This window comes from Eptatretus burgeri, chromosome 2 (genome assembly GCF_056783735.1).
Source record: "Eptatretus burgeri isolate ZD-2024b chromosome 2, Ebu_testis_v1, whole genome shotgun sequence".
In the NCBI taxonomy this organism is placed as follows: domain Eukaryota; kingdom Metazoa; phylum Chordata; class Myxini; order Myxiniformes; family Myxinidae; genus Eptatretus; species Eptatretus burgeri.
The window spans coordinates 130,312,594-130,330,866 of record NC_140962.1 but is presented as its reverse complement, the minus strand read 5'-3'; the positions used below and the strand labels follow the sequence as shown (position 1 = coordinate 130,330,866).

Below are 18,273 nucleotides of genomic sequence, written 5' to 3'. Positions count from 1 at the left end.
AATCTCCACAAACTTCCAAAGTACTGCACTCCAAACATCTCATAATAATATTTTTTTTTTTTTTAAAGGTCAACGTATATCGTTTTGACTTTGCTATGTTATATTACATGTAATATGGCTGATTGCTCGCAAACTATTACTTATGGCACGGCGAGATAAATATTGGCGCCATAACGACGGATTTGTAAATATATTAATGCATAAAATAATATAAATGTCAATGTTTTGGGAACCCTGATTTGGCAAACAGCAATCGGCTGCACTTCAATGGTTTCTACCAGGCATTTACGAAATGCATCCCGCCTTGAGGGCGGAAATACCTAACGTGAACGTAACACAAGGTGAGTAATTATACCCTCAGGGCATTCGCATTCTATAAAATTAAAACAGCTGAGAAGTTTGGTCCCGCCCCCCCCAAAGTGACTCGACTTTTTTTTTTTTAAGAGGATGCACATGAGCTCCAACATATTACACTAACCTGGTGACGAGGAAATCACGATCGCTTTTAATACTGCCTCACCAAAAGGGTAAATATAAAAGTATCTCACAATGAATTGACTATTAGAATATAAATTATATATACAATGAATTTATGAAAAAAAAAATTCTTTTTAAGCTAAAGTTATGACCAATACCTTTCAAAAAGTAATTGTATTAAAAAAAAGTATGTTGTGCGTATGTTTTATATATATTTATATATGTATCAAACATAATTCAACGGATCGATTTTTAAACGCCATAAGGATGTAGGCGGGGCTTGTAACGGAAGTTGTAATTCCATTTAAAAAATATATATATTTTTTTAATGTAATATTGTTTTAAATACTTATGTACGACTTTATTATGTTTAAAAGTTAATATGTGCAGCGAGTCGTTTTTAACGACGTATCTGTGAGTTACCTTTGAGGCGGTGTATTAACATTTGAGCACAAATTAGTAGTGCACCATTTATTTATCTTATTAAAAACGGTTACATGTATGGGCGACCGCTTCGAATTAAAAAAATAAATAAATAAAACGAACGATTTAAAAACAAATAATAAGGATTGAAGAAAGACTCGTTGATACATATAACTTCGGCTGAAAGTGGCATGGCGAGTCGGAGGAAACAGAGGATGCTGGGTCTCCCTGATGAGGAGCGGAGCGATGAGGAAACGGGACCATTGAAGGAAGGAGATGAGGGAGAGAAGAACGACGATGCGGAAAGTTCGGACGAAAGCAACAGTGACTCCGAAATTGGACGGGCGAGTATGCGGCGGTGGCGGGGGGGGGGAGCACGTGGTTTGGATCGACCCTTATTATTGACGTTGTAAAATGCAGAGCCGGGAAGTTGAATCAAAAAAATACCGAGAATGAAATGTCCACGTGAGTTGTGTGTTTCATCTTTTACGATAGGAGGTAATGGTGGACTTTGAAGCACATGCACCTCAAGACGTAGACGTCCCAGGCATGAAGCAGCTCTTACGTCAGGTACGAAACCACGCCCACTCGAAACCACGCCCACTCGAAACCACGCCCATCCCTGTGCGCGTGTTCTCCGATTTGACGTAGTGCGCATGTTCTTTTTGCAGCTGTTTCTCAAAGCACCTGTTGACCTGTCCGAGTTGGCCGACCTCATTGTGCAACAGAATTATATTGGCAGTGTACTGAAGGTAAGAACGAGAGGGGGTTTTTGGTGCTAGTTTCCCAGCGTCGACTTGTTCTCGAAGCGGATTCGCCGTGATGTGCTTTTGTTGTCCTGATGGAAGAGAAATGCCACGACATGCTGACCGTGAGGGAGTGGGGCCACAAGCGGATGCAACGGGCAAGGGTTAATGGGAGTAGAAAGTATCACGGGTTGGGTTGGAGGACGACGCGAGGTGGCGGTGCTATGTTGCTTGCTTGAGGTCCCAGAAGACGGTTGCACAAACGGGAGAACAGTGCAACCAAAAAGCGGAGGTGGGTGGGAATTGGGAACACTGGATTTTGGGAGTTTACGGTAGGAGGTGGTTATGAGAGGAGTGTATGCATCCTGTAAGAGCGAGGGAGGTAGATCGACGGAGGGCCGGTAAAAATCACATGTCAGACGTGTCTGCGATGTGAGAGCAGCGTGCTTTCTGCTTCGGTCCCTTCCTGGGAGATGCGAGTAATGTTGAGCGATTTATCTTCCACAAAAGGTGTTTTATTCCACACATGGCACCGGCCCATAGAGTTGCAGGAAAACACCACGTTGAGACCGTCTTATCTTGAGTAGAGGTTGAGTGGCTATACAGGAGAGGGACTGGGATGTTAGGGGGACCATACACCAGATATGGACTTGACAAAGGTTCCACCAGGACTTTAAGGAAAGAGTGGTTAGAGTGTGAAGACTTGAGATTACTAGATATTTTGTGGCTTGCCTCAGGATGGAGACACCTGTTGCGAACCTTACAAAGTGACAAAGTTGCTGTTCGTCATGTAGTCAAGAAGCCTGCTTTCTCAACATTGAGGAAAAACAACTGCCGTGCCACAGTATTCTGTATACCAGAGCTGAAAGGATGGATAGGATAGCTATGAGCAGCATGGGATAGACTGATGCATGAGGGAGAATGGACCCATGGGAAAGTATTCCCAGGTACTCCCTTTACGTCGATGTGTGCTGTGGAGATGGTAGTCCAATCCTTTTGCAAGAGAGTAGATTGAAGTTCCTCCCATTCGCCAGAAATATTGGCCTCGAGAAGAACATGGCCAGAAGAATAACCGAACAGAGTGGATGGAAAGTTTGTTCATCCCAAATCCAGAAGAGGGTCGTGTACAAATTGCAATGTGAGCGTGTCCTTTTCACGTACCTTTATGTCATTGTTTGTTTTTGCAGCAAGCTCTGGTTTCAGAAGACAGTGAGGAGGAGGAAGAAGATGATGATGGTGGAGCTGTGTTTGGTCTAACAACATTGATCTCTCTTGCAAACAGAAAGGTATGTTCAGGTGTGCATGTCAAAACATTCCAAAATTGATTGACATTTGTCTTTAAAGAAACTGCAGTTTGTGTTCTGTTGTCTTGAGTTGTCATGCATGCAGTTGGTAGGTGTGGGAAACCACTCCACCAAATGGCAGCATCGAGTTTTGGCTGGAATTTGATGCAATTTCTGTTTCCGCTTGAGTTGGCTTCAAATCAGTTACAGGGTCGAGCCATATGTAACTGAAGATGCTGTGGCAATCAGACAAGTTTGTTTGTTTATTTTCATCTTGGAGGTGTCGGTGCTCTACGGGGACAGGGATGCAGCCTGTTCATTTTCGGATAAAATGTCTTGTGTTGCCATCGACTTTGCCTTTACAGAGTTCTGGTTGTCTGGAGCAGCTCTGCAGCTTCCTTGTGTCTCGCTGCGAGGCACACAATCCACCGGGCCTTGCTGCCCGACTCAAAGCTGTTCTTACCGACGCGAGCCGTCCTGTTGGGCTCCTGCTGTCTGAGAGGTTTCTCAATGTCCCACCGCAAGCTGCTCTGCCTCTGTATAAACAGCTTCTGTAAGGGCTTTAGCAATGCCGTATATTAATGAGATCAAAGTTGTATGATTTGTGCTGGTCATTGGAATTGGTTATGATTAAGGCTTTTTCATGAGCTTCAAATTGATATTTTCAAAGGGTTGAACAGATTATTCAGTCAATACTCATTTTAAAATAGAAAAGTAGCTTTTGATTTTCTTTCCTTTTGGGGGAGTACACACACACACACGCACACACCCACACACACACACCTCTAAACTGTCCAGCCTGGGTTTGAATCCTGACCCAGCTTTAAACTGTCATCCTGGCATTTCACAGGGAGGGCGATTCACAAATCTGTGTGCTTTCCCTCGGATGGACATTAAACCGGATGTCTCATCTGCCAGCATTAGTTGGTGGATGTTAAACCCCATGGTGTCTTTTTTTTTTTTGGACTGGAAAACTTCCACATTCCTGCCCTGACTTCCTGAACCCGATTGAAGCCCAATAACTGCCATAACAAAACTCAAGCTCTGCCGAGGGCATGACATGATTAATGATGATGAAAAATTCTTCCTGCACCTGCTTACAGCTTTGGGAATCACTAATGGCATTGGTTTGTGCACGGGTGTACATAAAGCCAGCACCCTGGACAAATTACAAATCCCTGCTCTCGCCTGCTTCGTCAAACAGTTGGATGGATCACACGGTTCGCTAAAGACTTGGGCCAAACCTTCACTGACCGACCACACAAAATTGTAAGAATTGGGGCTATGACAGAACAACAATTTGTTTTGACTTTTTATTTGCCAAAATGAATTATTTCCAGAAACGCATTCTGTATAATTGAATGCATCTCTCCCCTGCCATCCCCCAACTATTTTGACAGCTGGAGGAGGTTTCATATTAATGATCAATTAAGTGTGTGCGTGCGTGCACACAAGCTGGGTCACAAGATCAAGTTCTGGTTATTTAGACTTTTGTAAACCATCAACAAGATCGATGTTTAAAGTAGGAAAAATTAACCTGAGTGCACCGTGGCAATGATGGGCCAAAGCCTTATTTCCATGTTTGTCAGTTTCTTAATTTTCAGACAAACACTGTGCGTGCATGCGCGTCCGTAACCTGACTGTGGCTACCAGCACGTATGCAAAATTTGGTGGGATTGGTCAAGGGGTGTGGAATTGTACAGAAATAAAATAAAAAAGTCTTAACACACACACACACACCTACACCTCACTTTTATCGATTTTTTTTTTTTGTATACACTGTCGAGGCTTGTTTGAGAGCTAAAACAAATGCACAGGAAGGGGGACATGACAAGAGGGGCAGGAGAGGGAAGGACAAAACATTGGGGAACAGAGACATTTGGAGATCAGTGGAAGAGAGAGGGATGGGGTGGGGAACACAGGGTAAGCAAGATGGACACAACAGGGACTTTCAGGAAGGAAAGCAGGGAATTTGAAGGAAGTTGGTTTGGGGTAGATTAACGGGGGTAGAAAAGATCGTGGTTTTGGATGGGGGAAGATAAGTGGTGGTGAACAACTGTTTTGAAAGCCTGGAGAGAAGAATGGGATTGAACAGAGTGTGGGAGTTTATTCCAAAGGCAGGAAAAAAGAGGAATGAAAGGGTGAAGGTGAGCAGTAATTATTGATTTTGGTAGTTTTACCAGAAGGGGGTTACTGGTGGACCTTGAGTGCCCTGTGGAAATGAGGGGGGGACATATATCTCAGACAGAGTGGTGGGGGGGGGGGTGAGGCCAGAGAGGAGAAGGGAGAAGACAAAGATCCTTGACCTGCCTACGGTGTGTGTGTGACACAGAGACAGACACCAAGACCGACTCTCAAAGACTCAGCCTCATCACAGGAGATACCAATGGTCCTGAATGCCTTGGTTTCCACAGCGGGGGGGTTCCCGACTGCCCTTTTGGAGAGACATCGTGAGAGTGTGAGATTTGTCAGGATTGAAAGACATATTCCATGTGTTGGACCAGTTTGTGATTTTATCCAGATCTGCAGAGAGTGAAGAGGCTGCTGCTTGCCGATCTGAGGAATGACAAATTGCATGGCAAAGGGTGGGGTCATCAGCAAAGAGAAAAAGAGGATTTTCCAGAGTCAGAGATCGTTGATGAAAACCAGAAAAAGAACAGGGCCCAGAACACTGCCTTGAGGAACTCCAGTCTGGCCAGGAAGAGGGGATGAGAGAACTCGATGAAGGGCCACACACTGACTGTGACAGGAGAGGAAGTCTTCGAGCCATGAATGGAGATGGCCTTGGATACTGTCGGAAGAGTTTGATCAGGGCAGGGTGCCAGACCATAAAGGCACACGATATGTCGAGGGAGATTGCTCTGATTTCATGTCTCGCATTGATCTCCATCCATTGTTGGGAGAGCAGAAGCAGCATATCCAGGGTAGAGTGACCTGGTTTGAATCCAAATTGATGATCGGAAATCAAGCCATTGGAGAAGAGGAAGGATTTAATGTCTGTCTCAAGCGATGATGGATTCCATAACATTACTGATGATTGGGAGAAGGTCGATTGGTATGTAGTTGCAGGGATCTGTTTTTGCACCTTTTTTAAATGCAGAGTGGTCATGTTTGCTGATTTCCAAACAGATGGCAGATGACCTTGAGCAAATGAGAGGGTGAATAGAACAGAGAGAGGGTGAGCAAGAGCAGAGGAGCAGATTTTTCGGGCACGTGGGCTGATGCCGTCTGGAACAGTTGCAGAATCTGAGTCGAGGTTCGACAGCAAGCTCTCCACCTTGTCAGGAGAAATGGACACAGAGTCCAGGAATAGCTGGGTAAGGTGGATACAGAAAGTGATGGGTTTGAGACAATATTGAGAAGCAAACACGGAGTTTCGGCATTCAGCCTCTTCACGTGCCGTGTCAGCTGTGTGGCCATTTGAGGTAAGGGAGGGGGTGGAGGGGGAACATACACCAGAAACAGACTTTAACTGGATGCCACCAGGATTTGGAGGAGTGAGGCAGGTTTGAGAGTTCAGACTTGAGATTTGAAAGATGTTTTTCTGGCTCTCCTGAGGGTAGACACACTTGTTACAAGCTTTGTGGAAGGAACTGAGATTGCCTTCAGTTGGATTAGCCTTCCATGAGGCAAAGGCACGTTGTTTCAGGACAACTGTCTCACCACAAGCTTCAGTGTACCATGGGAAGGACAATTGAAGACCAGATGGGATAAATCCGTGCATATGAGAGGGCAAGTTTCTTTGAAAGAATTCCCAGGATGAATTAATGTCAGAGGAAGTAGAGATGGGAGATCAGTCGAGCTGCTTGAAGTCCCGTCAGTTGGCTAGAGTGAAATGCCAGACTCAGTGGCACTGAGGTGGTTCTCTTATAACAGCCAGAGAGATGTCTACTTTGACAAACATGTGGCCAGATGAACCGATTGGAGCGGAGGAACAGCAGCAGATATTTTCCGGGAAATTGCTCAAAATCAGAGCCAGAAGAGATGGAGTACCATTGATTGAGATCCGGGTCGGGAAGTTGGCAGATTGTCAGTCTCAATGAGTCACAGAGGTCTTTTGCTGAAGTGCCATGTCAGGGGAGAGAGGTACCCACCCCCAGCCAACTGGTATTATGACAATTGAAGTCACCACATGTGAGGAAGAAAGAGTTTGATGAAATGTAGATAAGATATTTGCCAAATATATTTTCTATACTTTACTGGTATTTCTGAACAGTAATTGACAATTAATCCCAACGATTCAAAATATATTTTTTCAACTGTTGAGACTATCTTGGAATTGTGGCCTGATGGTCTGAGTTGTTAAAAGGGAATGATGCCGATTGAATCCCTTCTCCATTCCAGATCAGAGTTGGCAGATGCCAAGAAGTTTGGCCGTCACTGTGGTTCTTGTTATTACCTGTTGTTGATTAGCAAAACCTGCCGAGTAACCAGAGCAGAATCTCATAAGAATGTCCACAAGGCTAAAACAGAGACATCTTACCTGAATGTTGAGGAAGAGACCTTTGAGAAGGTAGGTTTTGGTTCACATCATGAGTGATAGACCAGCACTCCTCCACCTGCCCCCCACCTCCTTGTGATCTCTGTTTCAATCTCCTTTCCTCTGCAGCTAGTAGAGATGAAGTACAGCTACCCTGTACGTGGCGAAGGTGACTCGTACCTCGGTGGCCGTTGGTCCTTCGACGATCCGACCATGGAGCCTTGGCGGGATGTGCTGCTGGTACCAATCTCCAAACTTGCCAGTGCCGTGGCAGGCATGGCAGAAATGCTTGCGGGTTGAAATGGGTGGAAGGATATGTGGCTCCAAATGAGTGCGAGTAAATGCTGTAATAATGGAGGTTATGATGGTTGAGTGTTGAATTTGTAAGATTGTTGGACATGTGGTTTAAAAGTGGATTTTATAACTGACCACTTGCATAGAGATGCATGACACTTTGGAAATACCTTCAAACTTTAATTCTTGCATTTGAACAGACTTTGGACTCTTAACACCATATCTGAAAAACTAAACAGTAACAGAACATGTTGCCAAATGACATATCCAATGCATATTCTATGATGTCGCATTCATTGTGAATGCAGAGAGCAGGAGGGGTGATTTACATTGTAATGTAAACTGACTGGAAAAAGGTTTTTCTACAAAGGAAACGGCAGCATTGCTAAAAAAAAAATGATCCCTGTCAAGCATTTGGAAGGCTGTACAATTTTTGCAGATAATCTTGATTGAAAGAAAGAAAAAAAAGTTTTTTCATAGTAAGACAGTTTTTGTCTAGTTTGTACAATTAAGTCACTTGTATAGGAGGATGGACAAACTGAAGATCGGTGTGTAGATAAGAGTGGTAGAGCATGTGTGGATGGATGAAGATACTTTCAAAGACAGCAGATTTGTTGAAAGAGCAAAGCAGAAGAAAAAAAAAAAGTTCACTTTGGTATGGAAGGGTTGTGTGAATAGGGATGTCAATGGTGGTGAATGGAGACATGGCTTGGTACCAATCAGCTTCACCCCACGTGAATCGATTTTGAGGAAGAATATATATAGTTGTGTTATCAGATTTCCTGTCGCGTACATTAGCCTTTAAGGAGTGCAATTGAAAAGTACACAATACCACATTGTGTGCTTGCAAAATGTATTCCTGATCGAAGAGATTAAATGTTGAAGAATCGCCATTTGATCACATATAATCATGCAAGTTAAAATTGGAGTATTGAAAAACAATTCTGGTTATCAATGGAACAATGTGGATTGAATAATGATAGACTTTCGTTTTTGGATGGACAACCTGTTTAAATAACCAGTGAACCATGGTGAACTTTTCAATAAAAACCCATCTTAGTTCCTGAAAGTAGCATGCTTGGGGATGGGTGACATGGTATTTACAGACAGACTCTACCCCCCTCCTTTCTCCACTAACATGGATACGTTTTCGTAAGAGAACAAAAGCACTTTGATGATTCGATGTCTCGTAAAACAAAATCTAATTCGAGACATTTTGTTGCACCAAGGATAGGTGGAAGAACGAAGCAAGAAAATAAAAATTTTGTAACTGTGTAATCAGTGCAATCTGAACAAGACGACCAGACCCATTGAGGTTCTCACAGGTTGTTAGAAGAGGTTGAATGGGTGGAAGCTACTTGATGGTGCAGATGTTCAGCCCCTGTAAATTAATCTTCCTCATTCTTGCATGAATACCTGCCAAAGCAAAGTAAAAGTTGAATGTGTGGCAAAAACGAGAAACAATCTTCGAAAGGACAGAAGCAGAGCTGTGGGCGATTGTTTTGCAGGGATTTGCGATTGTACAACTTGTGATAAAATAGCATATTCTGTAGTTGTATAGTGCATATTGAAAGTCTTATTGGGGGAGTGGGACAAAAGGGTAACAGATTTCTTGTTGGTGCTATTGACATTGTCAATTGCTCATCATGTATACTACAAAATGAGATGTGCGTCCATCTGGGCTCCACCCATTGCTTGGATAGTTTGCCTAACTCTACCCACAATTTCTATACTATGGTCAGCATGTTGCTGCTTACTGCTGTGGAAAGTCAAAGACATCTTTGGAGCTATCATATTCACAATCACCATGGCTGCCCTCTACATTTTCCCTTCAGTGTAAAATGACCAAAGCGATAGTTAAAAGGATTTTGAGCTGACAGGCATTATGGGCCTTGTAAAGATAAGCCCCAACGGTTTGTTGTGTTTCCACCGCGCAAATAACTGTGGCATTCTCTCAAGAAACACTTTTACCATGGACGTTGTTACGCAGGTCCTTGCTATTATTTCTGACTATTGGTTCACAAAAAAAATAAGTGACCACTATATTCGTTATTGTTGTGCGTCTGTCTGTCTGTCTGTCTGTCTGTCTGTCTGTCTGTCTGTCCCGAGCATAGCTCCGTGGGTTTTGATCCGATCCTGATAAAATTTTGGTGGGAGGTTTACATCATGATCTCGTTGTGTTTTCCTGAGAATGGGCGTGGTGCGCCCATTATGGGCGGAGCCACGCCCAAAAATACATGTTTTTAGGGGGTAGCCGATTTCAATTTGCATCTTCTCCTTGGGGGTTTGTCAAATCTGACAGGGTTTCGGTATTTGGTAAGCCCAATGGCACCTGCATAGCCCCATGGAGCTCGATTTTTCATTTTCGGCCCAAGGTCACAAGGTCACGAACTTAGAAAATTGCGAATTTTGACATAATAATCATACGACCACCCAAACTTTGAGAGCTGGGATGACAATATTTTTTATGCATAATCTTGAGGTCATTCCCCACCTAAATTCTTGAAACCATTTTTCTCTATCTTGAACACCTTGCCCGTGGCGCCCCCTTCAAGTTTGTTTTTACGCTGATTTCATCAAAGTATGGATAATCCGAGGAGTGTGAAATGCCATATAGCTTATATGACGTTATATTGTTCCTGGAATGTTCCGGAGGAAGTTTTGCACCAAAGGTCATAATCCTTGACCTTTAAAGTAAACAAAAGGTCAAATTTTCAAAATTGTGGGAATCGAACCGGGTTTTCGACCTTCTTTGACGAAGTAACTCCAATAAGCTATATCACGTATCCTGTTTCCTTATTTTAATGTCCACAACATTGTTTTGTGACCTTTAAAGGTTATGCAAAGGTCAAATTTTTTAAGTTGTTGAACGAAACCGGCTTTTCGACATTTTGCAGCTAATAACCCGTCACTCGTACCACATCATGTTGATCATTTTTATAACTTGGTCAAACATCATCACATTGTCTCATCCTTGACTTCTGAAACAATCTACATCGTCAAATACCGCTCGTGAACCATCGTCGTCTTCAGACTTGTTTTCTCTTAAACTTGAGTTGGGCAGGCCACCGTGACAGATTTCTGTGAAGTTGGTGATGGCATGATCGGGGAGCGAAAAGCGATCAGAGTTGCATGGGTAAGTTTACTCATTGAAAATGTAATTGGCCACAGGTTGTGTGTGTGTGTGTGTGTGTGTGTCTCTGTGGTGGGGTGGTGACGCAATCACCCTTAAATAATGTGCTCGTCCACAAAAGAGAAGCATCCATCTGTCTGTCCGTGTGTATCAATCACCCTAAATTCTAATGGGTTATTGCTGTCTGGTACTGTCAGAATAATAATAATAATGGTACTGTCAAAGGTAATAATTGATTTATTGGTTGGAAAGCTAATTTAATTGAACAAAAATTTGTATCCATTTAATCATAAAGATGCCTCTTTTGAAAGACCGTCTTTCCGACGTTATTCTATGATGGCAAGAACCCTTTGTAATAAGGCGTGCGTGACACATGGAAGGAGTACACAAAATTCTATTGAGTAATACTTATCAAAGCAATAGAGAAATAATCAAAAGTACATGGAAAGAGCACACAAACAACAACCACAGCAACAACAACAATTATGTGTTGTAAAAATAAAATCCTTTTTCATGGGTTGATTCACAGTTCGACGTACAACATGTTTGTGAATTACAAGTTTTCTTTTGATTATACCCGTCAGTGAAGCGATGCCTAGTTATCCCCATGCTTTCTGCTGTGGAAAGTCACACATCTTTTTGTCTGTCATGCTATCTGCTCAAAGGGTTGTGCAGAAATTCACCACACTTGGTAGTTATGATCATCACATGACAAGAAGGTACAAGAGCCATTTAAATTTTGGCCTCAATTACATTTTGTATTATGCGATCGACATTGGGGGACGTATGAAATATGTCACGATTTTTAGGGGGTTTGACCCACAGTTCATGCCCCAGGGGGTGGGGATTTGATGTCAAAGGAGTCAAACCAGTAAAACAAAAAAAACAAAAAACATTTAACCTCAAAATTTGATATTGGGTCATTCTTATTTTAACTTTTTGCCATCTCTCAACTTTGCTTTTTATGGGAAGCGTGCGGATTAGCGACAGCACGCCATCGACTTTGCTCCAGTTTCCATAACATTTGACCCAGCCAGACTCCTTGGCTATTGCATACTGTAATCCATCTGAGCATCTCTGCCAGCATACTCCTAAGCTATCTCGTAGCTTGCTGTCAGGGGTTTCTTTTCGAAAACATTTCCTGAAAGGGGAACCTGAATGCTCAGAACGCCTCAACGCTAATCTATCCCTTGACAGGCTACAAAATTGATATGAATTTTTTGCCCAATTTATAGAGTTGGTAATTTTGCAATTAACAGTCAATCTTAGTCTTCTGCTTCACGCTTTGCTGTGACGTCGCACCAGGAAGTCGACCGCCAAATTTGCACCATCTACGGATTACATTTTAACTCGAACAGCGAATAATTTTCGATTTTCCACAAATATGCCGAGTCGATACGTCCTTGGTGGTTGGCGTAATACAAACAGAGATGGTTTCATACTAATCAAAATAAAGACCAATTACTGCACTAGAGTCCCAAAAAGGAAGCCAGACATAACAAAACACACACACACACACACACACACACACACACACACACACACACACACACACACACACACACACACACACACACACACACACACACACACACACACACACACACCCTTATTATAATTCACAGATCGGTGTTTGTTTGTGGGTTTGTCTGTTATGCTGCTCCTCCTCCATCCATTGGGACCATACTCTGTACAGAGCATCGGTGCTGCCTACACAGTCTCCTGGGCTATTGGGCACAATCCTCGACAGGTCAAAACTCCAAAACAGGATACTCAAATGGCTCAATCATCCCAGCAAGCTGCTACTCATTTTGCCAACCTTGGAAGGATGACAGGCTGAGTCAACCCCACCTGGTATGAATTCAACAACCAAGCAGGATTTGAACTCAGGACTTGGGGATCCCAAGCCCACCACCCGAACGATGAAGCCAACACGAGGCATCCTCCTCCTCTTCTGGGCCAATTACATCCAGATTTGCTATCAAGGATCACCATGACCCCAATTAATGTATTGGGGTGTTTTTTTTCAGGTGGGGGAGGGTATTAAAAGTCTCCACTAATTACAGAACAGTATTCCTGTCCACATGTTTTCCAGGGCAGTGAGGGCATGGTGAACCATGCCTGCAACCGGTGTTTGTTTTCGGGGGGGGGGGGTAGTGTATATAGAGCTGTTAGTTGCCGATACACCGCCCAAATAAAGGTGTGCGTCAGAACGTCAGAACAGAACGTCATTGGAACATGATCGCCCATAGGGCGGGTACTCTGCAAGTACACATAAACACAAACACAGATATATTATTGCAAAAGCTTTTATTTGAAGTTATAACCTTAACTTATAAGCGATTGACTGATTTCCAACTGCCCGGATTTGGACCAGGTGTGTCAAATGCCTGAGTGTGGATCCCGGCTCCAAAATGTTCGCTTTTGTACTCGGAACATGTTGCAGAGAACTGTAATAAAACAACAGAGATGGCGAGATCTTGTGGCTATCTGCTACGATTGAGAGAGGATGCCATCCCTACGATCAAGCGGAAGAAACAGCCGTCGCTCAACTGTAACACCATCTCTACCGAGCTACCATCATATGCACATTGACGATTCGAGTGGTGAATCAAACACCTCTTGCCATTTCCTCTCAGTTACTACAAGAGCACTTGAAAATAATTATCATTAACACAAATTTCTGCAAATCAAATTAACCACCATCTATTTATGGTGGAGAGAAAGTATGTACATGTATGATCTACTGCTCAGAGGATTTGACCTATGAAGCTGAAACTTTCAGGGTCCCTCCTCCACAATCCATCATAACACCCCCCCCCTTCACAATCCCCCATCATCCATCACCCCCACAATACCCACAACGACCTCACACCTACTCCCCCATATCACCACTACCCCTCCAATAGGGGCAGGACGTCGACACGGCACGACAGCACATCACAAACACGGCCCCACAGCGTGGACACAGCACGGTATAGCATGAACACGGCATGGCACCAGAGCATGAATACGACACAGCACAGCACAGCACGACGGCATACACAAATGGCATCCGAGGAAAGTAAGAAACGGGACAATCCCATAACATACAAGATACCTGGTCAGCTTGCAACGGAGTGACAAAGCATTCGTAGCCCATTTTGTCTGTGGTATTGGCTGTCGGGAGATGACGGATATTTCTGCTCTAATACAAATGATCTATCAATTAATACGAAATCCCTTATAAACCGTCAATTGAACGGAAAAACAAAAGCCACCAATCTGTAGTGAACATGTGACCGGCATTTTCATCTTCACGATTAACACCTCCGTCTTCATAAACGCCATCCTCCTATGAATCGCTCGTACAAGGCTCAAAATTATCCGGCTGCACAATTTCCCCGAAAGCGTTTCTATCACTATAAAACTGGAGCTTGCCTCCAATATTTTATTCAAAATCCCACTCATCAGTTTCTACATACTGAGAACCTTCAGAGTTGCTAATGACGGTGGAATCAGGATCGAAATCAGAGCTTGAAATACGGTTTGTCTATGTAAGCCGCCATTTGGATCAAGGTGGGCTCCAGGTGTGACGTCACTGGCGAACCAGAAAAATCGACACAGGCTTTTTCAAAACATTTTGTGAATGGCAAAAAAAAAATTCAAAACTTTTTTTTCCTTTTAAATTAGACCGTGATGAATGATTTTCAGTGGTTTTCAGAAGAAGAAAAAAAATTGCGTTTGGGTTCCCATTTAAACTCATCTTTTGTCACCGACTCCACGCAGTTTAATATGCCAGCTCAGGCAAAGGCCCAGGGTGTGGCTACTGCAGTGCACAGACATGCAGTGACCCAACTATAAGTGAGTTGGTCATCAGACCCAACTGTGAGCAAAGCAACCATGACAGAACAAGCTGTCTATTATTCAGGGGTACTCCCTTTTGAACTTGCCCCATTAACGCTACATTTAGCTCAGCTACCGAGCTAAATGTAGCATTAATGGGGTGAGAGACGCTTGCTGTGTTGCTATTGGCATGGCTCCAAGCTAAGAAGAATCTCAGCCTCTCAATTCCTGAATGACCCTCCACATGCTATTGGACCTGGTGCTATCGAGCAACGTGACGTACATCATGCATTGCCTGCTTATTTCAGATGAGGATACTTTGGCATGATAAATAAATTTGTCTAAAGTGCCAGAATAAGTTTGATTTGCAAAATCACTAATTAATGCTGTTCGAGACATTTAAAGAGAGTCTTCATCTTTCGGCTTGCTCCCGTTAGGGGTCGCCACAGCGGACCAACTGTCTCCATTTCGCTCTATCCTCCACATCTTCCATTGACACTCCAACCACCCGCATGTCCACCCTCACCGCATCCATGAACCTCTTCTTTGGCCTTCCTCTTCTCCTGCCTGGCGGCTCCATCTTCAACATCCTTCTCCCAATATACTCCGTTTCCCTCCTGTGCACATGTCCAAACCATCTCAATCTCGCCTCTCTCACTTTGTTTCCAAACCGTCCTACCTGCGCTGTCCCTCTAATACACTCATTTCTTATCCTATCCATCCTCGTCACTCCCAACGAGAATCGCAGCATCTTTAACTCTGCCACCTCCAGCTCTGCTTCCTGTCTTTTTGTTAGCGCCACCGCCTCCAACCCATACAACATAGCTGGTCTCACTACCGTCTTGTATACTTTCCCCTTCACTCTTGCAGCTACCCTTCTATCACAAATCACTCCTGCAACTCTTCTCCACCCACTCCATCCTGCCTGCACTCTCTTTTTCACTTCTCTCCCACACTCTCCGTTACTTTGGACAGTTGATCCCAAGTATTTAAACCAATCCACCTTCCCCACCTCAACTCCTTTGCAACTGCACCATACCACCACCCTCCCTCTCATTTACGCACATGTACTCCGTCTTACTCCTACTGACTAACATTCCCCTTCTCTCCAGTGCGTACCTCCACCTCTCAAGGCTCAATTCAGCCTGCTCCCTACTCTCCCTACAGATCATGATGTCATCCACGCGAACATCATGGTCCATGGAGAACTCCAGTCTGATCTCGTCCGTCAACCTGTCCATCACCATTGCAAACAGGAAAGGGCTCAGAGTCGATCCTTGGTGCAATCCCACTTTAACCTTAAACCGGTCCGTCATTCCTACCGCACACCTCACCGCTGTCACACTGTCCTCATACATATCCTGCACGATCCTCACATACTTCTCCAACACTCCCGACTTCCTCATACAATACCACAACTCCTCTCTTGGCACCCTATCATAAGCTTTCTCTAAATCCACAAACACACAATGTAACTCTTTCTGGCCTATACTTCTCCATCAACATTCTCAAAGCAAACATCGCATCAGTGGTGCTCTTTCCTGGCATAAACCCATATTGCTGCTCACAGATCATCACCTCTCCTCTCAACCGAGCTTCCACTACTCTTTCCCACAACTTCATGGTGTGGCTTAACAACTTTATCCCTCTGTAATTTCCACAGCTCTGCACATCACCCTTATTCTTGAAAATCGGAACCAGCACACTTAATCTCCACTCCTCCGGCATCCTTTCACTTTCCAAGACTTTATTAAACAATCTGGTTAACAACCCCACTGCCATCTCTCCTAAGCACTTCCATGCCTCCACTGGTATACCATCTGGGCCAACCGCCTTTCCACTTTTCATCTTCTTCATAGCAGTCCTCACTTCATCCTTACTGATCCACCCCACTTCCAGATTCACTATCTCCACCTCTTCCAACCTTCTCTCTCTCTCATTTTCTTCATTCATCAGCTCCTCAAAGTACTCCATCCACCTTCTCAACACACTCTCCTCGCTCGTCAGCACATTCCCATTTGCGTCCTTTATCACCCTAACCTGCAGCACATCCTTCCCAGCTCGGTCCCTCTGTCTTGCCAATCGGTATAAATCCTTTTCCCCTTCTTTTGTATCCAACTTCTCACACAGCTCGTCATATGCCTTTTCCTTGGCCTTAGCCACCTCTCTTTTTGCTTTTCGACGCCACTCCTTGTACTCCTGCCGACTTTCTTCATCTCTCTGACGATCCCACTTCTTTTTCGCCAACCCCTTCTTCCTTATACTTTCCTGTACTTCCTCATTCCACCACCAAGTCTCCTTATCTTCCTTTCTCTGTCCAGATGTCACACCAAGTACCTTCCCAGCTATCTCCCTCACAACTTCTGCTGTCGTTGCCCAATCATCCCACCCATCTTTACCACCATCCAACGCCTGTCTCACCTCCTCCCTAAATTTCACGCAACAGTCTTCCTCCTTCAGCTTCCACCATCTGGTCCTTGGTTCAGCCCTCACTCTCTTCCTCAACCTCACCTCTAAAGTCATCCGACAGACCACCAATCGATGCTGTCGAGCTACACTCTCCCCTGCCACAACCTTACAGTCACTAATCTCTTTCAGGTTGCATCTCCTACTTAAGATGTAATCCACCTGTGTGCACTTTCCTCCACTCTTGTATGTCACCCTGTGTTCCTCCTTCTTCTTGAAATACGTGTTTACCACTGCCATTTCCATTCTTTTTGCAAACTCTACCACCATTTGCCCTTCCACATTTCTCTTGTTGACACATGTTGACTTAAAAGACATTTAAAGAGAGTATGTAAAAATATATATTTTTTGACGAGTTATATATTTTTCTTGACATTATTATAAATCAGCATTCATGACCTCAGCCACCGAAGGGTGGAGGTTATGTTTTCACCCCTTTCTGTCTGTCTGTCTGTGTACAGGATATCTCAAAAAGTTTGTGTTGTTGACAGGTTCGGTGCGTGACAAGGACGAACTGATTAGATTTTGGTGAAGATCCGCATCTGGATCCGACTACTAGAATTTTTTAAGTGATTCTTCACCATTGAGAGATAGGGCAAAAAACGATATATAGCACGATATCTCAAAAAGTTGTGTTCGGATTTGGGCGAAACTTGGTGGACATGTTGGGTTTGTGACAAGGAAGAACTGATTCATTTTGGTGAAGATCCGAATTTGGATCTGATAATTTAAGTGATTACTCACCATTGAGAGATAGAGCTGAACCGATATATAGCATGATATATCAAAAAGTTGTGGACGGATTCTGATGAAACTTGGTGGACATGTTGGGTGTATGACCACGATGAATTGATTCGATTTTGGTGAAAATCCGGATCAACTCCGATAATGTTTTCAGCGATTCCTCACCATTTAAAAAAAAAAAAAATTTGTATACCTTGTCGATGCTCGTGTGGGAGCGAACACGCAACACACATCAAGGGGGCATGAGACAAGAGGGGTGAGAGTGGAAAGGACAAAACAGTGGGGAACAGACACATGAGGAGATCTGTGGAAGGAAGAGGGATGGGACGGGGAACATAGGGAATAGAAGATGGACATTACAGGGACTTTCAGAAAGGAAGGCAGGGAATTTGAAGGAGGTAG

General features: G+C 43.8%; 2 protein-coding genes across 4 annotated transcripts in view; one reads left to right on the top strand and one right to left on the bottom strand.

Moving 5' to 3' along the window:
- The first annotated feature begins 1,050 nt into the window (after positions 1-1,050).
- Positions 1,051-8,772, top strand: BCCIP (BRCA2 and CDKN1A interacting protein). Its single transcript, XM_085871228.1, has 7 exons — positions 1,051-1,244; positions 1,396-1,470; positions 1,572-1,652; positions 2,834-2,932; positions 3,295-3,482; positions 7,274-7,442; positions 7,539-8,772. Exons 1-7 carry the CDS (start codon positions 1,092-1,094, stop codon positions 7,707-7,709), a joined length of 936 nt encoding a protein of 311 aa, XP_085727354.1. The 5' UTR covers positions 1,051-1,091; the 3' UTR covers positions 7,710-8,772.
- Positions 7,863-18,273, bottom strand: part of UBLCP1 (ubiquitin like domain containing CTD phosphatase 1) — a 78,541-nt gene continuing 68,130 nt past the window's right edge. For all 3 annotated transcript variants that reach the window (XM_085871225.1, XM_085871227.1, XM_085871226.1), the window contains one exon: positions 7,863-9,119. In XM_085871225.1, the coding sequence (XP_085727351.1) occupies positions 9,092-9,119 (28 nt within the window). In that variant the 3' untranslated portion in view covers positions 7,863-9,091. The remainder of the gene's footprint in view (positions 9,120-18,273) is intronic.